The 15,309-nt window shown below is 42.7% G+C and overlaps 4 protein-coding genes across 4 annotated transcripts; all 4 read right to left on the bottom strand.

The window, feature by feature from the left end:
- Positions 1 to 835: 835 nt before the first annotated feature.
- On the bottom strand, positions 836 to 2,273 carry mrps12 (mitochondrial ribosomal protein S12). The gene is made up of 3 exons (XM_012816552.3): positions 2,111 to 2,273; positions 1,837 to 1,892; positions 836 to 1,304 (listed from the first exon to the last, which is right to left on the bottom strand). Exons 2-3 carry the CDS (start codon positions 1,880 to 1,882, stop codon positions 922 to 924), a joined length of 429 nt encoding a protein of 142 aa, XP_012672006.1. The 5' UTR covers positions 1,883 to 1,892; positions 2,111 to 2,273; the 3' UTR covers positions 836 to 921.
- A 1,645-nt stretch (positions 2,274 to 3,918) lies between these two features.
- Positions 3,919 to 7,888, bottom strand: LOC105890460 (ladderlectin-like). The gene is made up of 7 exons (XM_012816485.2): positions 7,779 to 7,888; positions 7,587 to 7,697; positions 5,031 to 5,078; positions 4,836 to 4,927; positions 4,535 to 4,660; positions 4,259 to 4,358; positions 3,919 to 4,207 (listed from the first exon to the last, which is right to left on the bottom strand). The coding sequence occupies exons 2-7, from the start codon at positions 7,660 to 7,662 to the stop codon at positions 4,140 to 4,142; spliced, it is 510 nt and encodes a 169-aa protein (XP_012671939.2). The 5' UTR covers positions 7,663 to 7,697; positions 7,779 to 7,888; the 3' UTR covers positions 3,919 to 4,139.
- Positions 7,889 to 8,752: 864 nt separating this feature from the next.
- LOC105890523 (cytochrome c oxidase subunit 7B, mitochondrial) lies at positions 8,753 to 10,232 on the bottom strand. Its single transcript, XM_012816555.3, has 3 exons — positions 10,084 to 10,232; positions 9,165 to 9,286; positions 8,753 to 8,946 (listed from the first exon to the last, which is right to left on the bottom strand). Exons 1-3 carry the CDS (start codon positions 10,118 to 10,120, stop codon positions 8,869 to 8,871), a joined length of 237 nt encoding a protein of 78 aa, XP_012672009.1. The 5' UTR covers positions 10,121 to 10,232; the 3' UTR covers positions 8,753 to 8,868.
- Positions 10,233 to 11,463: 1,231 nt separating this feature from the next.
- Positions 11,464 to 15,253, bottom strand: pgrmc1 (progesterone receptor membrane component 1). Its single transcript, XM_012816567.3, has 3 exons — positions 14,929 to 15,253; positions 13,698 to 13,853; positions 11,464 to 12,965 (listed from the first exon to the last, which is right to left on the bottom strand). Exons 1-3 carry the CDS (start codon positions 15,218 to 15,220, stop codon positions 12,862 to 12,864), a joined length of 552 nt encoding a protein of 183 aa, XP_012672021.1. The 5' UTR covers positions 15,221 to 15,253; the 3' UTR covers positions 11,464 to 12,861.
- Positions 15,254 to 15,309: the final 56 nt, after the last annotated feature.

Genomic DNA, 15,309 nt, shown 5'->3' with positions numbered 1-15,309 from the left:
AGGAAGTACAACCTGCCTCAGGAGCTGCTGATCCAGTTCTACACTGCAGTCATCGAGTCTGTTCTGTGCACATCCATCACTGTCTGGTTTGGATCGGCCACCAAACTGGATAAGAACAGACTCCAACGGACAGTCAGGTCTGCAGAAAAGATCATCGGTGCCAACCTGCCCACCATCCAAGACCTGTTCACCTCCAGAGTCAGGAAACGGGCAGGAAAAAAAAAACCTCACACCCTGGTCACAAACTATTCCAACTCCTCCCCTCTGGTAGGCGCTACAGATCTCTGTTTGCCAAAACCACCAGACACAAAAACAGTTTTCTTCCCCTCGCCGTCTACCTAACTGAAGCAGCTAACCCACTGTGGCATTGGGCAAATAACCGCTGGATCACTATAGTCTAAACCCACTTGTACAATTACTCCTGCTAACATATTTATTTATCTCACCCTTCATACTCTTACCGTCAAATATTTGTCCCTGCACTTCTTGGACTCTACTTCTTTGCACTATTGTTGTGTTAAAATTCACAGCTCCTGTATATAGGCATTCCTCCTTGTATATACTTTTTTTAGACTTCTAAGACCGTTGCACTGTTTGTATTGTGATGTATATTCTGTGTAAGCACACTGAGAGCCACTTTACCAAGTCAAATTCCTTGTTTGTGCAAACTTACTTGGCCAATAAAATCTGATTCTGATTCTAAATCAACGCAAGTAACTCTGCCATCATTCAGGGATACATTTCCCACACAGGATCAAGCAGTGTTTAGTCCAACACCATACTTTGCCTCATTTCCTTCTCATTTAAGGAATGTGAACAAATAAGAGATGAGATGTACAACCTCACACAGGCAATGTTTATTCAACATTCACAACAGAGAACATAAATGAACTATAGTGCACATATGACGACTTCCTCAAATCACTGTTTTTTCTTCACCACGTGGGCACAGTCATATTTACCCCTGACCACTGTCAGCTTCACGCCTGGCAGATCCTGCGTTCTGCCCCCTTGCACCAGCACCACGTTGTGCTCCTGCAGGTTGTGTCCCTCCCCAGGAATGAACACAACAGCCTCCTTGCCGTTAGACAGCCGGACGCGAGCGCACTTGCGGTTGGCTGAATTGGGCTTCTTGGGTTTGCGGATCATGGTTTTCAGCACCACCGCCTTCATCTGTGGACGCCCGAATATAGCGCTGACCTTCGGCGGGCGGGGAGGGGGCTTGCCGTGGCGGTGCATCTGATTCAGGGTGGCCATGGTCCTGGAGAGGATTGGGGGGGCCCACTGAGAGACAGACTGCGACACTGCAACAGCAGAGTGAAGTGTGGTGGGAGAAGTCAGCTACAGTGAGTTACACTAATTTGCGTTCCACAATATATATCATACAGAAGAACTAAAGATCAAAACTGTGGACAGTAAGAGTGGAAGTGTTTTGTTTTTTTAGCTGCTTTTGAGCTCCCTAGCTATGCTTTCACATAAGCATTTTGTACTTTTGCGTTACCTCTCAATATTTTTGGATCCCCCTAAAAGTCACAGTTGTGATTTGATTTCTGAGTTACTTTTGCGTTCCATCAGGTTCCGTGGGTTGGGAACACAAAACTATTGCGAGGGAACGCAAAAATAACTCATTACGAAAAAACGCCCATGATTCTGAGGGGGCTTTGTAAGAAACAGTTCACTATCAAGCAAACAGATTATACTGTATGAATAATCAACTTCCAACGTCAGCATCCTTGCGAAATGTGACATTACTGTGACATTAATGTCCCGTAGTTAACAGCGACCAAATAACTCGCCGCACAAAGCAGCTCATAGTAGCAATCCAACGTCACTCACCCTGAAGAAACGACATCAGTGGTCTCAGCCTCCCCAAAAGCGACATGTTGCTAAATCTAATAGATAGGAAACGTGAGGTTAGATATGTCCTTTTTACAACGGGAATTATACAAGAATGTCATCTAACGTTTAACTGCCGGGTCGAACAGGTAGTGGCAGAGCATTTCTAACAGACAGACTCTGGTTGTAGTGTCACCTTGTAACAGCTCGTCAAACAACTTAGGCTTGGCTACTCATCACACTACCTTCAAGACAGATGATTTCGTTACATTACCTGCTCGCTGTTGCCTCCTGCAAATCTTATTTTTACTCCTTGCGAGCAATGTTGACATTCAGACCCCAAATTTCTACAGTGAAACCGTCAACTTTGGGCATCCATGTGGACCTCCATGTTTTCGCTACAATGACGTATTACCGGAAATACCGGCTTCTTCTTCTGTCATTCAATCCAGCCCAGCCTAATCTTTATGAGGCCTGTGACTGCCCTCTAGAGTTGGCCTCCTCCCCTGGCTTCACCAGCATCCCAAACATATCCCCCTACCACTGCACACGAACACACACACGGGAAGGCAGGGGTAGGACCATAGACATATATAGACACGATGGTAGTGTCGCTACACAATGGTAGTTTTCGGTAGGAAAAACGTATGGCCAGAGAATGTGTATTAAAACCGGATGTCGTCACTTTAATCCGGTCTCTGGTTGGATAAAACTTTTCAACAGAAATGGACAAGGACCTTTACTTTTTAGTTGAGAAGTTGTGTTGATCGCCTGACATGCAAACGATCGTTTTCTTTAAATTATTATTATTTTTGTGAAGTTATATGGCTTATGTGAATAAAGCTATCTACACAACTTTTTATATGTCTACATTGACTCGTTTAGTTGTTCATGTGGTACACGTAGGTCTTAACTGAAGCTAACACTTAGACCAGTGGTTCCCAAACTTTTTACAGTCCCGTACCCCTTCAGACATTTAATCTCCAGCTGCGTATTACTGTTAATTCCGCTATAGCTAGCCAGGTCAATTAGCTCGCCTAAGATACTGCAATTTAAGCTAACCAATTACCTCATTTCCCCAAAACCCATCGATTACATGTGTTTGTGATGTGTAACATATATCCTTAATCAGTCATTCAAGTTATTAACGTTTATTTACCGCTAGCGATTACACGACACAAGGGTAATTCAATCGCTATTAATGTTGAACTTGAACTTCAACAACGTCACACAACATTAAAAGTCAGGCATCGGCATGGTTCCTACAGAATAAATCAAAGGTCCTTGTCCATTTCTGTTGAAAAGTTTATCCAACCAGAGACCGGATTAAAGTGACGACATCCGGTTTTAATACACATTCTCTGGCCATACGTTTTTCCTACCGACAGTAGTCCTTTGGGGGATTGTAGTCCCTCACATTGCGCATGCTCAGACACATATTTTTCAAAAATGTCTTATGGGGGACCATGCCCCCAAACCCCCCCAGGAAAAATATTAGGTTTTATCTAGGGGCTTAGACCCCCGCCCCCCAAAAGTTGGAACCTAAATTCGCCCCTGATCATGTAATTTATACTTTTCACCGGCATTCAAAAAAGAACCTCTGTATTGCAGTGAAGAAAGGAATAGATGGAACTAACTGTATTCAACATTTGAGCCCACAAAACCATTCCCAGATGAAAATTATAAATAAACCTAAATCACAATACATCCTAAAATACAAAGTACATTCAGTACATCAAAGTTAAAATACATTACATTTTCTAATGTGAAAGTTTATGAATTGTGAGGGGTGGAGGAGTGAGTTCAAGATGGCTGGCTTGAGACCAAATGGGGGTGTCGGTGAGAACACATGTGGTTGTGTATGTACTAATCAAGTTGAAGATGATCAAGCTGTGCGGTTAGGAAGTCAGCAATGACAAACAAATACTGGGTAAATGAAAACGACTTAGTGGAATGAATGTGTTATACCAAGGTCAATTTAAAAATAAATAAATAAGCTCTTCCATTCCCAAACCATGACTGAGCACTTGTGCATTTCTTTAACATTATACAGTGATGTAAACATCATTGTAAAAAACATCCACAAAAGGTAAAATAAATTAAAGCACATATTTATTGTATTTCACAAACATTTAAACCACAATACTACATTTCAGATCTATCCAACAACAAAAGTATACTACAATGTAAATGTTCAAAATGTAATATGGAGATTTCCAAGCCTGATTATTCCTTTACATAACATGGAAGTCAGTGACATGTAACATTTTCTTTACATGAAATGACACTGCAGGTTTCTTTCATCAGCAGGAGAGTATCCTGGCACAGATGAATGCGCAGATTGTCCTACAGCGCCGGTTTGACCAGCCACCTACAAAGGCAAAACATAAGCCTCACATAGCTTTCAGAACAAGAAACTTACCATTGGAATTCAGCTTCAAGCAAGGATAAGCGTACACATTGTTCTGTGTGTGCCAGTTAGTGTAATAGAAGCCAGCGCTGTCAATCCACAGCCAGGCACCCTAAAATACAGAAACACATCACAGCACTAGGCGGTGTGATCATAACAGCTGTGGTACCCCATTGTATGTTCAAAATCATTTGTGAAGAAATTCGAGTTTCAGGACAGAGACTGTTTTAACAGTAATAGCTATGATGCCGTGTCTCAGTAAGGTCAAATCAAGATACTTCTCCTGACCTGGAAATAGAAACCTCCGATCCAAGCGCTTGATTGGCCTGAAAGTGTAACCATAGTCTGCAGGAAGTTGTATTCATCAGAAGACTGCACAGAGGCCAGACTGCCTTGCTGCCCCACACAATGCTTCTGGAGAGAGAGGGGGCAAAAGAGAAAGAAAGTGTAATGGTACATAGGAGAAAGAGTATGTAAAAGAGCAGCTTCTTTATTTTCATTTTCCAAACAAACAGGCAAGGTTTTTTTTATATCACCCCTCATATTTAGGGGTTACTGCATTGTGTTAATCAATGGTAAAGCACCTTACCACAGCATCCTTCCAGGTCTTCTTGGAGGTCACCATCAAAAAGCAGCGGGAACCTTTTTTGAACCAGCCAGAAGGACACTGACCGAGATGCTCTTGAGGTCCAGGGAGAAAACGAAACATGTTGCATTTATATTGCAAAAAAAAAAAAAACTTTTTCACCACCAGCTAATATCATTCTGCAGAGCACTTTCATATCTGCTGGCAGAAGGCCCTCCGCTGTAGAGGAGGCTGTCGAGTTAGAGACTGAGAAAGAAGAAACAGAACTATCAGTCTATCATTAGAAACATTACCCCATGGCTAGAGTATTACATGAGTTCCTTCTTTGACATGCTGAACAAGACATTTAGAACAGAGAGGTCAAACTGTGAACAGAGTCTTCATGACATCTGCTGCAGAGATAAGCACAAAAACACTAAACGACACCAGTGTTCACACAGATTTTTGCCACATTAGAATCAAAAAGGAGAATATCCAGACGGTAACGTATAGGTTCATTCAGATGATGAGACTGATACATGTCTATGATGCAAAAGCAAGATGTTAAGAATGCCTAAAGCTGAATGTTGCTGTATTGAGACGGAAGGTAGAGTCTGATTAAAGAGCGTATTTACTAGTGATGGCAGCCTGACACTGAAGCGCCGGAACGTGCTTCAAACCATAAACTACACCAACCATAAAACCACTGCTTCGAAGGTTGCTTTGGTACGGAAAAATCACGTGACATATTACGCGCGAAACAGCAAACTGCTTCTTTCTCCGAATGAACCAGCTGAGTGGTTCACAGCGCCACACACAAACCAGTCAGTTGCCTCGTTTCAAGTCTGAATTGTAGCGCCTTCAAAGCATAAAAACTTCAGCGCACAACATTGCGTTTGGTTCGTAGTAGCCTGTGTCATACTGTGACAGTCATTACGTTCGTATTGATTTATCATCATTATAGAAGCATCTATACCCTGTTGTCTGTAATGGAGGCCTTAAAAACAGCTAGAGCAGCAGCTCAATCCTCGGCTCTCGTCCTGCTTGACTTATCAGCTGCGTTTGATACAGTCAACCACCGCATCCTTCTGTCCATACTGTCAAGTATGGGCATTTCTGGCAATGCGCACTCCTGGTTTGAATCCTACCTCACTGGGCGCTCGTTCAACGTGTCATGGCAAGGTCAGCTGTCTGTACCTCACCGCCTCACCACTGGGGTGCCCCAAGGCTCGGTGATGGGACCACTTCTCTTTGCCATTTACACCACCTCGTTGGGCCCTATCATCCGCTCGCATGGTTTTTCCTACCACTGTTATGCCGATGATACTCAACTGTTTCTGTCTTTCCCTCCTGAGGACACCACGGTCTCGGCGCGGATTTCGGACTGTCTCGCTGATATATCCACATGGATGAAAAATCACCACCTTCAGCTGAACCTGGCCAAAACGGAACTGATGGTCTTCCCAGCCAAACAGGTCATCCACCACAACATCAAGATCAATACTGACTCTTTATCTCTTGCTCCATCCAAAACAGCAAGAAACCTCGGGGTCATTATTGATGACCAACTGACCTTCACGGCCCACATCGCCTCTGTCTCCAGGTCATGCCGCTTTGCGCTATACAAAATCAGGCCGTACCTAACCCAGTATGCCACCCAGCTGCTGGTGCAAACCTTGGTGAGCTCCCGCCTTGACTACTGCAACGCCCTCCTAACGGGCCTGCCGGCTTGCGTGGTGAAACCACTACAGATGATCCAGAACGCGTCTGGTGTTCAACCAACCGAAAAGGGCACACGTCACCCACTCATCGAGCTCCACTGGCTGCCAGTAGCTGCTCGCATTAAGTTCAAGTCACTTATGCTTGCCTACAGAGTGCTTACTGGTTCTGCTCCCACCTACCTAAATGCTCTTGTAAGGGCAAATGTTACACCCAGGACGCTGCGCTCGTCTAGTGAGCGTCGTTTGGCACTGCCGTCCGTGCAAGCACGGCAATCCAGACTATTTTCATTTGTAGTTCCACGTAGGTGGAACGAACTGCCTAGTACTACCAGAGCAGGGGCGTCCCTCTCTACCTTCAAGAAGCTTTTGAAGACCCAACTCTTCAGAGAGCACCTCCCCTCCTAACTGGCACCTGACTAGCGCTTAACTTGCACTTCAGCAGTTACATTCCTGCACTTCTTTTTCCTCTTTTCTAGGTTGTTTTTTTCTAATTCTCATGTAAAGTAGTATTTATTGTTACACCATGCTTTTTTATTGCTCTTAGCTTGACTGTTCTCTCCCTTGTACGTCGCTTTGGACAAAAGCGTCTGCTAAATGACTAAATGTAAATGTAAATGTATCTAGGAAGAGAGGTCGTTCTGACATGTGGGAACACTTTATTCTGATCGCTCATGATAAGGTGCGCTGGCTGTTAAATATGTAGTCTGTAATGTGACTGTATCAACAGGCTCAGTCCAAAAAGTGTAGAAAAAATAATGTTTTCAAAATCTTTGACTGTTCCCTATCCAACATAACTGGTTACACAAGCACACCCAACATCCTTTCCCCAAGCACTCTCTCCCCAATAACACAATATACAAAATATAATGAATCTTTATTTGTAAAAAAATTAATATATCACATATATATCACAATCTTTTGTATACGGGTGCATGTGTGTGGTGTGGGTGGGTGAGTGTGTGTGTGTGGGGGGGATTTGGTGAAACATTAGAAACAATGTGCCTAATGGTTCGATGCTTCACCAAAGCTTCATTTGCCCATCACTAGTATTTACCAGGTGCAGGAAGGGTCACAGCATGGGTCACAGCAGAGTACATACAGAGAAGAGCAGCCAGTATGAGAACCTTCATGTTGATTTGTGTAAATTCTTCTTCCTCTGGGGAAGCTAAGGATAAAAAATGGTCACATTTAGTAGATCATTGAAGGTTTTTCAGCGTGCATGACCAGAGAGAAGCAGGATTCTTACCTGTTGTAGATGAGTATCAGGCACACCTGTTCAGGTAAAGTAAACTAATGCAGTGATTAGCAAAGCGTTTGGTCTGCTTTTTATACCATTCTGAGACAGGTGTCGGAGTGTCACGTCTCTGCTGAGCTCAGCTCCGGCCACGCCCCTTCAGCAATTCAGGGCTCACACTTCCAGCTGCATGTCATCAGTCTCGTTCACCGTTCCAGCTGCACTACATTCACGTCTCCCAATCACACACCTGTTTCACTCCCTACCAATGGCGTATCTAGCCCTATTTTGGGGGGGCTGGAGACCCCCCCAAAAGTTTCCTTAGTCACCCCAAAAACAAATATATATATATATATATTTTTTTGGTTTTGAGATCGTCAAATTCACACCTATCAACCGATTTAGTGAACTTATTTAGAAATAAAGTAGCACAGGAATCCCGCCTGTTTGAGACTGTGGTGTCAAGCGCACGGCTGTGTTTGGTCGTGAGTGAGCGATCCTTGCGAGCGTGCAGACAGACGGTGATAACGTCTAGTAAATAGACTGGGAGCGACTGTTCAAAAATGTCTTATGGGGGACCATGCAACCAAACCCCCGTAGTTTTGCTGGGTCACAGGAATAATATTAGGTTTTATCTAGGGGCTTAGCCCCCCCCCCCCCAAAAGTGGGAACCTAAATTCGCCCTTGCTTACACCCATAAAGAAAGGTCATCCTGTGTCTATGCTTACACCCTAACTGCAGATGAAATTTCAGTTATTGGCATCAACAGTTCATGGTAAATGTTCAGGGGGAAATCATTAATTGTACAATGCAGGGATGCAAACACATGTATGGTCAAAAAAGAGAGAGGTGATTGAAGCCCTCGCCCCGCGGCAAATATCCATATACTTACATTGCCACCAACCCCCCCCCCCCATAGGCACAGAGTAAAATTAAATTCCAAGAGCCAGAACTCTACAAAACCCACCAACAACAACACAACAATCTTCAGATTGGAAGTCATTTATTACACACGCCATACTGCTTACAACAATTTAGAGATGTACATCTTTAGGTAAAAGCGGGGACAGACAGAGGTGGAAAGACGGTGGAGAGGATCACTTTACTCCTCCCTCCATGGTTTAGGCTCCACCTTGCCGACTGGAGACAGGTTCCATGTGATGCCAGTGCATGTCACCACCTACAGACAACATTGGATACAATCATCTGACCCAGTCCTGGCGATTATACGGTCACAGACATACACATCACAAAAAGTAGTGGTAGAACAAGAACATTTGTTTTTAACCAGCATTTTCATTTTCCTTCTTAATGTGCAACAAAGCAATTTAGAAATAAACATTTAGCAATATTGCCATCAACGTTAAATAACGTTATTCGTCTTAAAGGAGCACTTACATATGTCCAGACTGAAACACAGAACACTGCTCCGGCGGCGATGAGAGGGGTGCCGTACTTGGCGTGGAAATCCGAACTGACGTCTGAGGCATTGCGCACAGCAACCTGCTGTGAGCTTTTGCCTACGCACAAAACGGTCAGTTTATTGCTAGGAAAATCAAACAAAAAACAACAACAAGTGCACACCACACACCCATTCTACCTGTGAATAACTTATTATGGACCAAAAGGAAGCATTTACGAAAACAAGCCGATTTAATGAATGTTAGCAAGACGTGAAGTGTGGTTTGAGGTGAAGTAAGGACAGCCAAAGGTGGCAGTCAGCCACCCAGAGGTAACCCAGCGTATCCACAGGAAGTCATTTACAAAATCTATGTTCAAAGCCCTAACATCAAATTCTTCATGTTACCCCCTGTCAGACATTCTATGGCAAATAAGCGCCAAGAAGCTATCAGTTTACATTTCATTTAGATCCCTGGTTTTTGAATATCTTCAAGGTAATCTTAACTTATATTAGTGAACAGTTGGCTGTCACTACAAACAGCTAGCATGTAACAGTTATCTTACATCATTGGTACTATTGCTTTGGGGTTTGGATTCATTACAATAGCCTGGTGTGCACAATTACATGCTTCATTATTAAATGTTATGTTCCATTATTCTTAAACACATTTGAACTTAACGCTCAAGTTAGACCAATAGTGCTTGACATTAGCACACCTCTGTGAGCTGGGTAAAGTTAGCGTTAGCTGGGTCGTAAGCTAATGGTAACGTGAACCCTTATTGGCCCGGCAGCTATGGCTAGCACAGTTAGCCAAAGAATGTGGTTACTTAGTGTCATACAATTAGAAAGAGCTGTATTTGAATAACTTTAAAATATATATATATATGGGCCTGTAGTTATATGATCACAGCTTACCTGTAAGATTCAGAGCGGCTTTAGCGAACCTGAACATGTCTGATAGTCTCCCAGTGGTCGCTTCGAGGATACCCTTGACAAAATAAAATGGCAGAAAGCTTCGGAAGTACGTAAGTGAAACTCACTTCAATGGATTTACAGGCCCGTTTCTAACCAATGGAGGATGCACTGTGCCACCTGCTGTTCTGGAGTGCTGCACGACCAGTCCATGTGATAATATATCAATTCAATTCAATTTCATTTAGATAGCGCCAGTCAATCAATTAGTCAAACAAATCCAACTTTTATTACCGACTCAGGGTCCAGATAAAAGACAAAACATCAAATTGAATACATTTAAATTTATATACACATATTTAAAAACATTATTATACGAAAGCACAATAAATCATGGTTTAAGAAAGAACATACTTACAGCTCATGGAATTCAAAAATCCAGTATCTCAAAATATTAGAATAAAGAATGTTAAATAGAGAAATGTCGACCTGGAAGAGCTCTAATCAGTTAATTAACTCAAAAACAAAAACCCATAAGAACTGAATTTTTACCGCTGTATTTGTTTGCAATTTCCTTTAATACACACACACAAGTCAGTGCCATGTTTTAAAACCAAACCGTTATCTGTAGAGTTAATAAACTTGTTTAATCTATCCGTTCTAGGGCTTTTGACCGTATGCTAGCTAAAGCTATGGACATGCAACTATCTAGGCTGTTTATATTACCAGCTTTGTCCTTAATGTCTGACACTAACAGGACAGGCTTAATTGAGTCTGGTAACAAGCCATGGTCCCATACATCCAGTATACATAGCAAGGAGAAGAGCTATCCTCATAAAGGCGTATTTCAGATGTTCAGCAAAAATATAATAATGATAATAATAATAAATATGATCTGAACCACTTGCTTTGTTATCAGATAGCTTGTGTGTACCTTGATTTACCTCATGTGAATCATATATGCATTTGTGTTTAGATCTGTGTCAAATTTCGTCCAGGCCTTTACATCAGCAGGCATACGCCTGTGTGACGTGTTTGAACTAGACTCTCAATTACCACTAGAATAACAATATCAAGGGCATACCTTTTCACAGCCTGCCTCAAATTAATATCACTGGTCATCTAAACTAGCAGGTAAATGCATTGGTAAACTGGTAAAACTTAAAAAACTAAGACCTCATGGTGAAGCTGTGTCAATCAGGATATTCAACCAAAGTTACCTCAATAACTTTGGATACCACCCAAATCTGGGATGAAAGTAAGAATACTGTTTGGGTGCTTATGCAGTGCACATATCTGTACTGCAAGTAAGAATACTGTTTGGTGATTATGCAGTGCACTCATCTGTACTGAAAATGAATGAATGTCGTCCACAGAAGCTGATTTTGAGTTTAGGTTGTTTAATGTTGTCCAACCCAGCGCTGGCGAAGAGCCCCTCAGCGGCAACAGCAGCAGTAAACACACACACAAAGCTCTCCAATGGAATGTTAAGATTCAGTCAATCATGACTCGATAAAAACTCTTTACCCAAGAAAATATTATTTGTGGTACACATATATTGGTATCCATGCATCGGTAGATAACAATGGTTAAAGAGGTTAAAGACATACGCCAGATCCCTCCACATACAGAACAAAATTAAAGTGATACAAAAAAACAAAACAAACAAAAAAAATCACGAGAGGCGTCCATGAATACGTAATCCAAAATGCAAAATGTTCTACAGTGTCTTTCATAAAAGGCAATTGGTGTTTATAAGTGAGCAGAATTGGTCCAGTGCTTGGAAATGACTGACTGACGGGCAGACAGAGGCATGTTGCATATGGCATATGTAAGTGAGACAAGATGGCAGCTTGGTTAAGGCAAGTCTGGGTTCCTCCTTCTGCTTTCATTACACAAGAGGACAAGGGGTGCAGAACGTACTCTGATGTCAAACAGTTCAACACATACCTAGGCCTACACTAACATATTTTAAGTTTGTGATTAAGATACCCAATATCTCCGGCATTCCATGTAATCCAGGTATTTAATGCCGTTTCCCACCAGAGACATAGAATAAAGGTGAACGGATATCTCTCCTTCCACATTTGTATTGTCATTGTAGGCCTAGATGTGTTTTTAAATGTTCAACTTCAAAAGCTAGAAGAATGCCCCTTTTTTCATCTGGCTTTATTGTCCGTCTGCACTTGATTGTTACTGTTCAGATGGGGCTCAAAGATTATAGATTGTCGGGAGCATGCATCAGTCCCCCAGGCGGAGATCAATGGGTCTTGCATCTCTGTCTCTCTCTCCATGGGGACTTAGTAGTGACATTCTACATTCATCATTTTCTATAGAGCTTCTTCAGCTCATTTAAGAAGTAACTGTTACTGATTTCCTTAAAGATAGTGTGATTTCTGTAGACATAGCCCACTAAGAAGCTGCCCCTGGAACAGGTTTGCACCAGAGCAGGGTCAGATCGTTTCCTGAGTTAGCCGCTAACTGGGAAGGCCGTGGGTTATGATAGTGCTGCCCCTTATGGAGGGCCAGATCCTGATTAAAAGACATCTTGACTGTGCTGGCAGTTGCTTTGGGTCACCTGCTCAGTACCAGACTTAGCACACAGCATAGTTAACGAGTGAATGCGTGGGGAATATAGATAGGAGTGAGATAGTGAGGTCAGCCTCTAATCAAACACACTACAGCAGAGATGAGCAAGACTTTTTAAAACAAGCCAGGCCCATGCGCTTAGTTTGGTCATGAAATACATGTTACACACAAAATGAATGAAACTGTTGTTGTTCAATCCTCCTTCTTGTCCTTGACCTCCTTGACCTCCTCATCGTCGGTGTACTCCGTCGGCTCCTCCCCTGGCTTCAGAAGCTTGCCCACGTAGTCGTACTTCTCTGCAGGGAAGCAGAATGTTAGCAAGTCCCTTTGGCCAAACAAACCTATGACAGCAATAAAAGTAGCTGTTCTTACGTTGCCTTCCACTAATTGCTTACATTGTCCTTTACTTGTAAGTCACTTTGGAAGAAAATAATCTGCTAAATATCGATGCTCTAGTGTCTGAGGATAATAATAATACTAGTAAAAGTATTTGCTTTATGTTAAAGGCTGCTAAAACCAATCATATTACAATGGCGATACAAGTAGAAGTAGGCCAGAGGCATTATGCCTTTCACAGCTGGGAAGGTTATCGACAACACAATAACTTAATCACATCTTTCCACTGGATAAGACAGAACAGTCTTACGGAACCCCTGCTGATGAGCTGAGCTAAGGACATGAAATATTCCTGATGGACTTTAGCTTCTCTTATCATCAGCTGGGAATGCTAACTGGTTCTAGTCTTGCTGTTCGACTGCTAAAATAACATGTGCATGAACTCCAATGTGTCTGCGTGGTGTACACGTCCTTTCAGAGTCCCTCTCTAAAGTCCTTCTGTTCTTCACTTCATTATCTGACACTTCTGCCAATGGAACAAAAACAGCTTTCAGTGTTGTTTCCTTGCTTGTACAACACACTTACACCTTTGGATAAAAGCGTCTGCCAAAAAGGACTAAACGTAAACGTCAGTGTAGACGTACAGCTCAACAACCCCCCCCCCCCCCCCCTCTAAAGTGGGAGAAACTTACGAGTAAACTGGCCCTCCCACTCGCTTAGACTCTCCTGCTGCATGCTGTTCAGGTCCGAGAGGTCATCATGGGCGTCCTTCAGTGCCTCCTTCTCCAGGTTGAATGTGGCCAAACCTCGAGACGCATCCCGGCCAGCAAACACCCCATACGGTCCCTCTGAATGAACAAGACAATGAGTTAGTGTGGACCACAAGGACCGTCATGCACAGGATGATTGTAAATACAACACACTACACATTCTTCTAAAAGCCTCTAAATGTGTTGCAATACTTCGGATGGAAAGTACACCAGAATGGTGTGTTCTGGACACATCTGGGTTTCTCATGCTTCTTCAGTGCTGTCAAGGGCACATTTCAAGGTTCAGGACAAACCAAGGACCAACTCCACTGGGACATCAAAGTCACTTTAGAAAGTTCTAGGTCGGTAAAAACAAAATCGTTTGACCTTTATACACAAGCATTACTCATTCACAAAAACCAAACAGCCATCCTGATGCAACTCGGCAACGCCTTAACATTAGTACAGACGAAATATTCAGCACTGACTAGGTTAAATCATAACAATGTTTACACAGTACGCTTAAACCGTATAGGATATATATATATATACATATAGACGGCACATATTTAACCACTGCTACATAGCATTAGAAAACTGAGTGAGAGTGAAAATGTAAACTAAACTAAGTTGGGTTGACAATATCAGCATAGCGTGTTAAGTGTCCTAATAATCACACACAACACCTGCACATTATTCCGTGCATCCACGGTGCTTGCAGACTTATCATGTTTAGTGTGTTGCGTAACACACAATTGCATAAGGGTGAAGGGGCAGTTTGAACTAAACAATCAGTGGGTCAGGGTTTACATTGCGTGTGAACAGGAATTGGGTTTGCCCAGATAAGAAACGGAGTGCCATTCCACAGTAAGGGGGTTGGGGGCGTGATCACCATACAATTACTTCACTTTGGTAAGTTCTGGCGAGAAACTAAAAAGGAAATAGCATTCCGAGGCTGCTGGGGCCGTGTAGTAGGCTTTCATGCAAAACAAACCACCCTTGCCCCCAGGAGCTCCGAAATTCGCCCCTAAGCGCGAACACAATGCATGCCACGAAGCGATATCACATTCAATAATTGAGCAGACAGACAGCTACTGTAAGATGAAGGTGTGCAACACTTTCCCTTTATTGTAAAAACGAACGTAAATAAAGTATAGAGATAATGTGAACTCACCTGGTCCGTAAAACTTCTTTCCTCTCGTTACATCAAACACTTTACCATTCACAGCCATGAGAATCCTTGGGTTTGACGATCCATCATATTCTTTTAACTCTGGCAATATGAAATCTCTTCTTTTTAATTTCGGCAATGGTTCCTCGACCTCACCCATGTCTGGTGGTTTATCCCCACGAATGATTTTGTACAACAGAAATAAGCAAAGGCATAACAAACTCAAATTCAACGGGGATGTGAAAATTTCCCGAAGAATTCCAGGAGAAGTTTCAACTACCTCTTCATCAGCCATCTTTGTTTCCAACTAAGCACGCAGTAGGAGCAGGAGGGGGAGGATATCGCGACTACCAGTAAACCAATCAGTGAAGCGAAAAAACACGG

The sequence above is a fragment of the Clupea harengus genome, chromosome 8, assembly GCF_900700415.2.
Source record: "Clupea harengus chromosome 8, Ch_v2.0.2, whole genome shotgun sequence".
Classification (NCBI taxonomy): Eukaryota; Metazoa; Chordata; class Actinopteri; order Clupeiformes; family Clupeidae; genus Clupea; species Clupea harengus.
This window is presented reverse-complemented; position numbering and strand designations above follow the sequence as displayed.

Excerpts from the sequence above, each read along its gene's own strand:
- mrps12 (XM_012816552.3), bottom strand. The coding sequence starts at position 1,882 with ATGTCGCTTTTGGGGAGGCTGAGACCACTGATGTCGTTTCTTCAGG. Across the intron at positions 1,305-1,836 it reads ACTGATGTCGTTTCTTCAGG|TGTCGCAGTCTGTCTCTCAG; the intron begins GTGAGTGACGTT and ends CTGCTGTTGCAG.
- LOC105890460 (XM_012816485.2), bottom strand. The coding sequence starts at position 7,662 with ATGAAGGTTCTCATACTGGCTGCTCTTCTCTGTATGTACTCTGCTGTG. Across the intron at positions 5,079-7,586 it reads TGTGACCCTTCCTGCACCTG|TCTCTAACTCGACAGCCTCC; the intron begins GTAAATACTAGT and ends CTTCTTTCTCAG. Across the intron at positions 4,928-5,030 it reads GGAGGGCCTTCTGCCAGCAG|AGCATCTCGGTCAGTGTCCT; the intron begins ATATGAAAGTGC and ends CTGGACCTCAAG.
- LOC105890523 (XM_012816555.3), bottom strand. The coding sequence starts at position 10,120 with ATGTTCAGGTTCGCTAAAGCCGCTCTGAATCTTACAG. Across the intron at positions 9,287-10,083 it reads AGCCGCTCTGAATCTTACAG|GCAAAAGCTCACAGCAGGTT; the intron begins GTAAGCTGTGAT and ends TTTTGTGCGTAG. Across the intron at positions 8,947-9,164 it reads GTGTTTCAGTCTGGACATAT|GTGGTGACATGCACTGGCAT; the intron begins GTAAGTGCTCCT and ends TGTTGTCTGTAG.
- pgrmc1 (XM_012816567.3), bottom strand. The coding sequence starts at position 15,220 with ATGGCTGATGAAGAGGTAGTTGAAACTTCTCCTGGAATTCTTCGGGAA. Across the intron at positions 13,854-14,928 it reads AAAGAAGTTTTACGGACCAG|AGGGACCGTATGGGGTGTTT; the intron begins GTGAGTTCACAT and ends TTGTTCATTCAG. Across the intron at positions 12,966-13,697 it reads GTGGGAGGGCCAGTTTACTC|AGAAGTACGACTACGTGGGC; the intron begins GTAAGTTTCTCC and ends GCTTCCCTGCAG.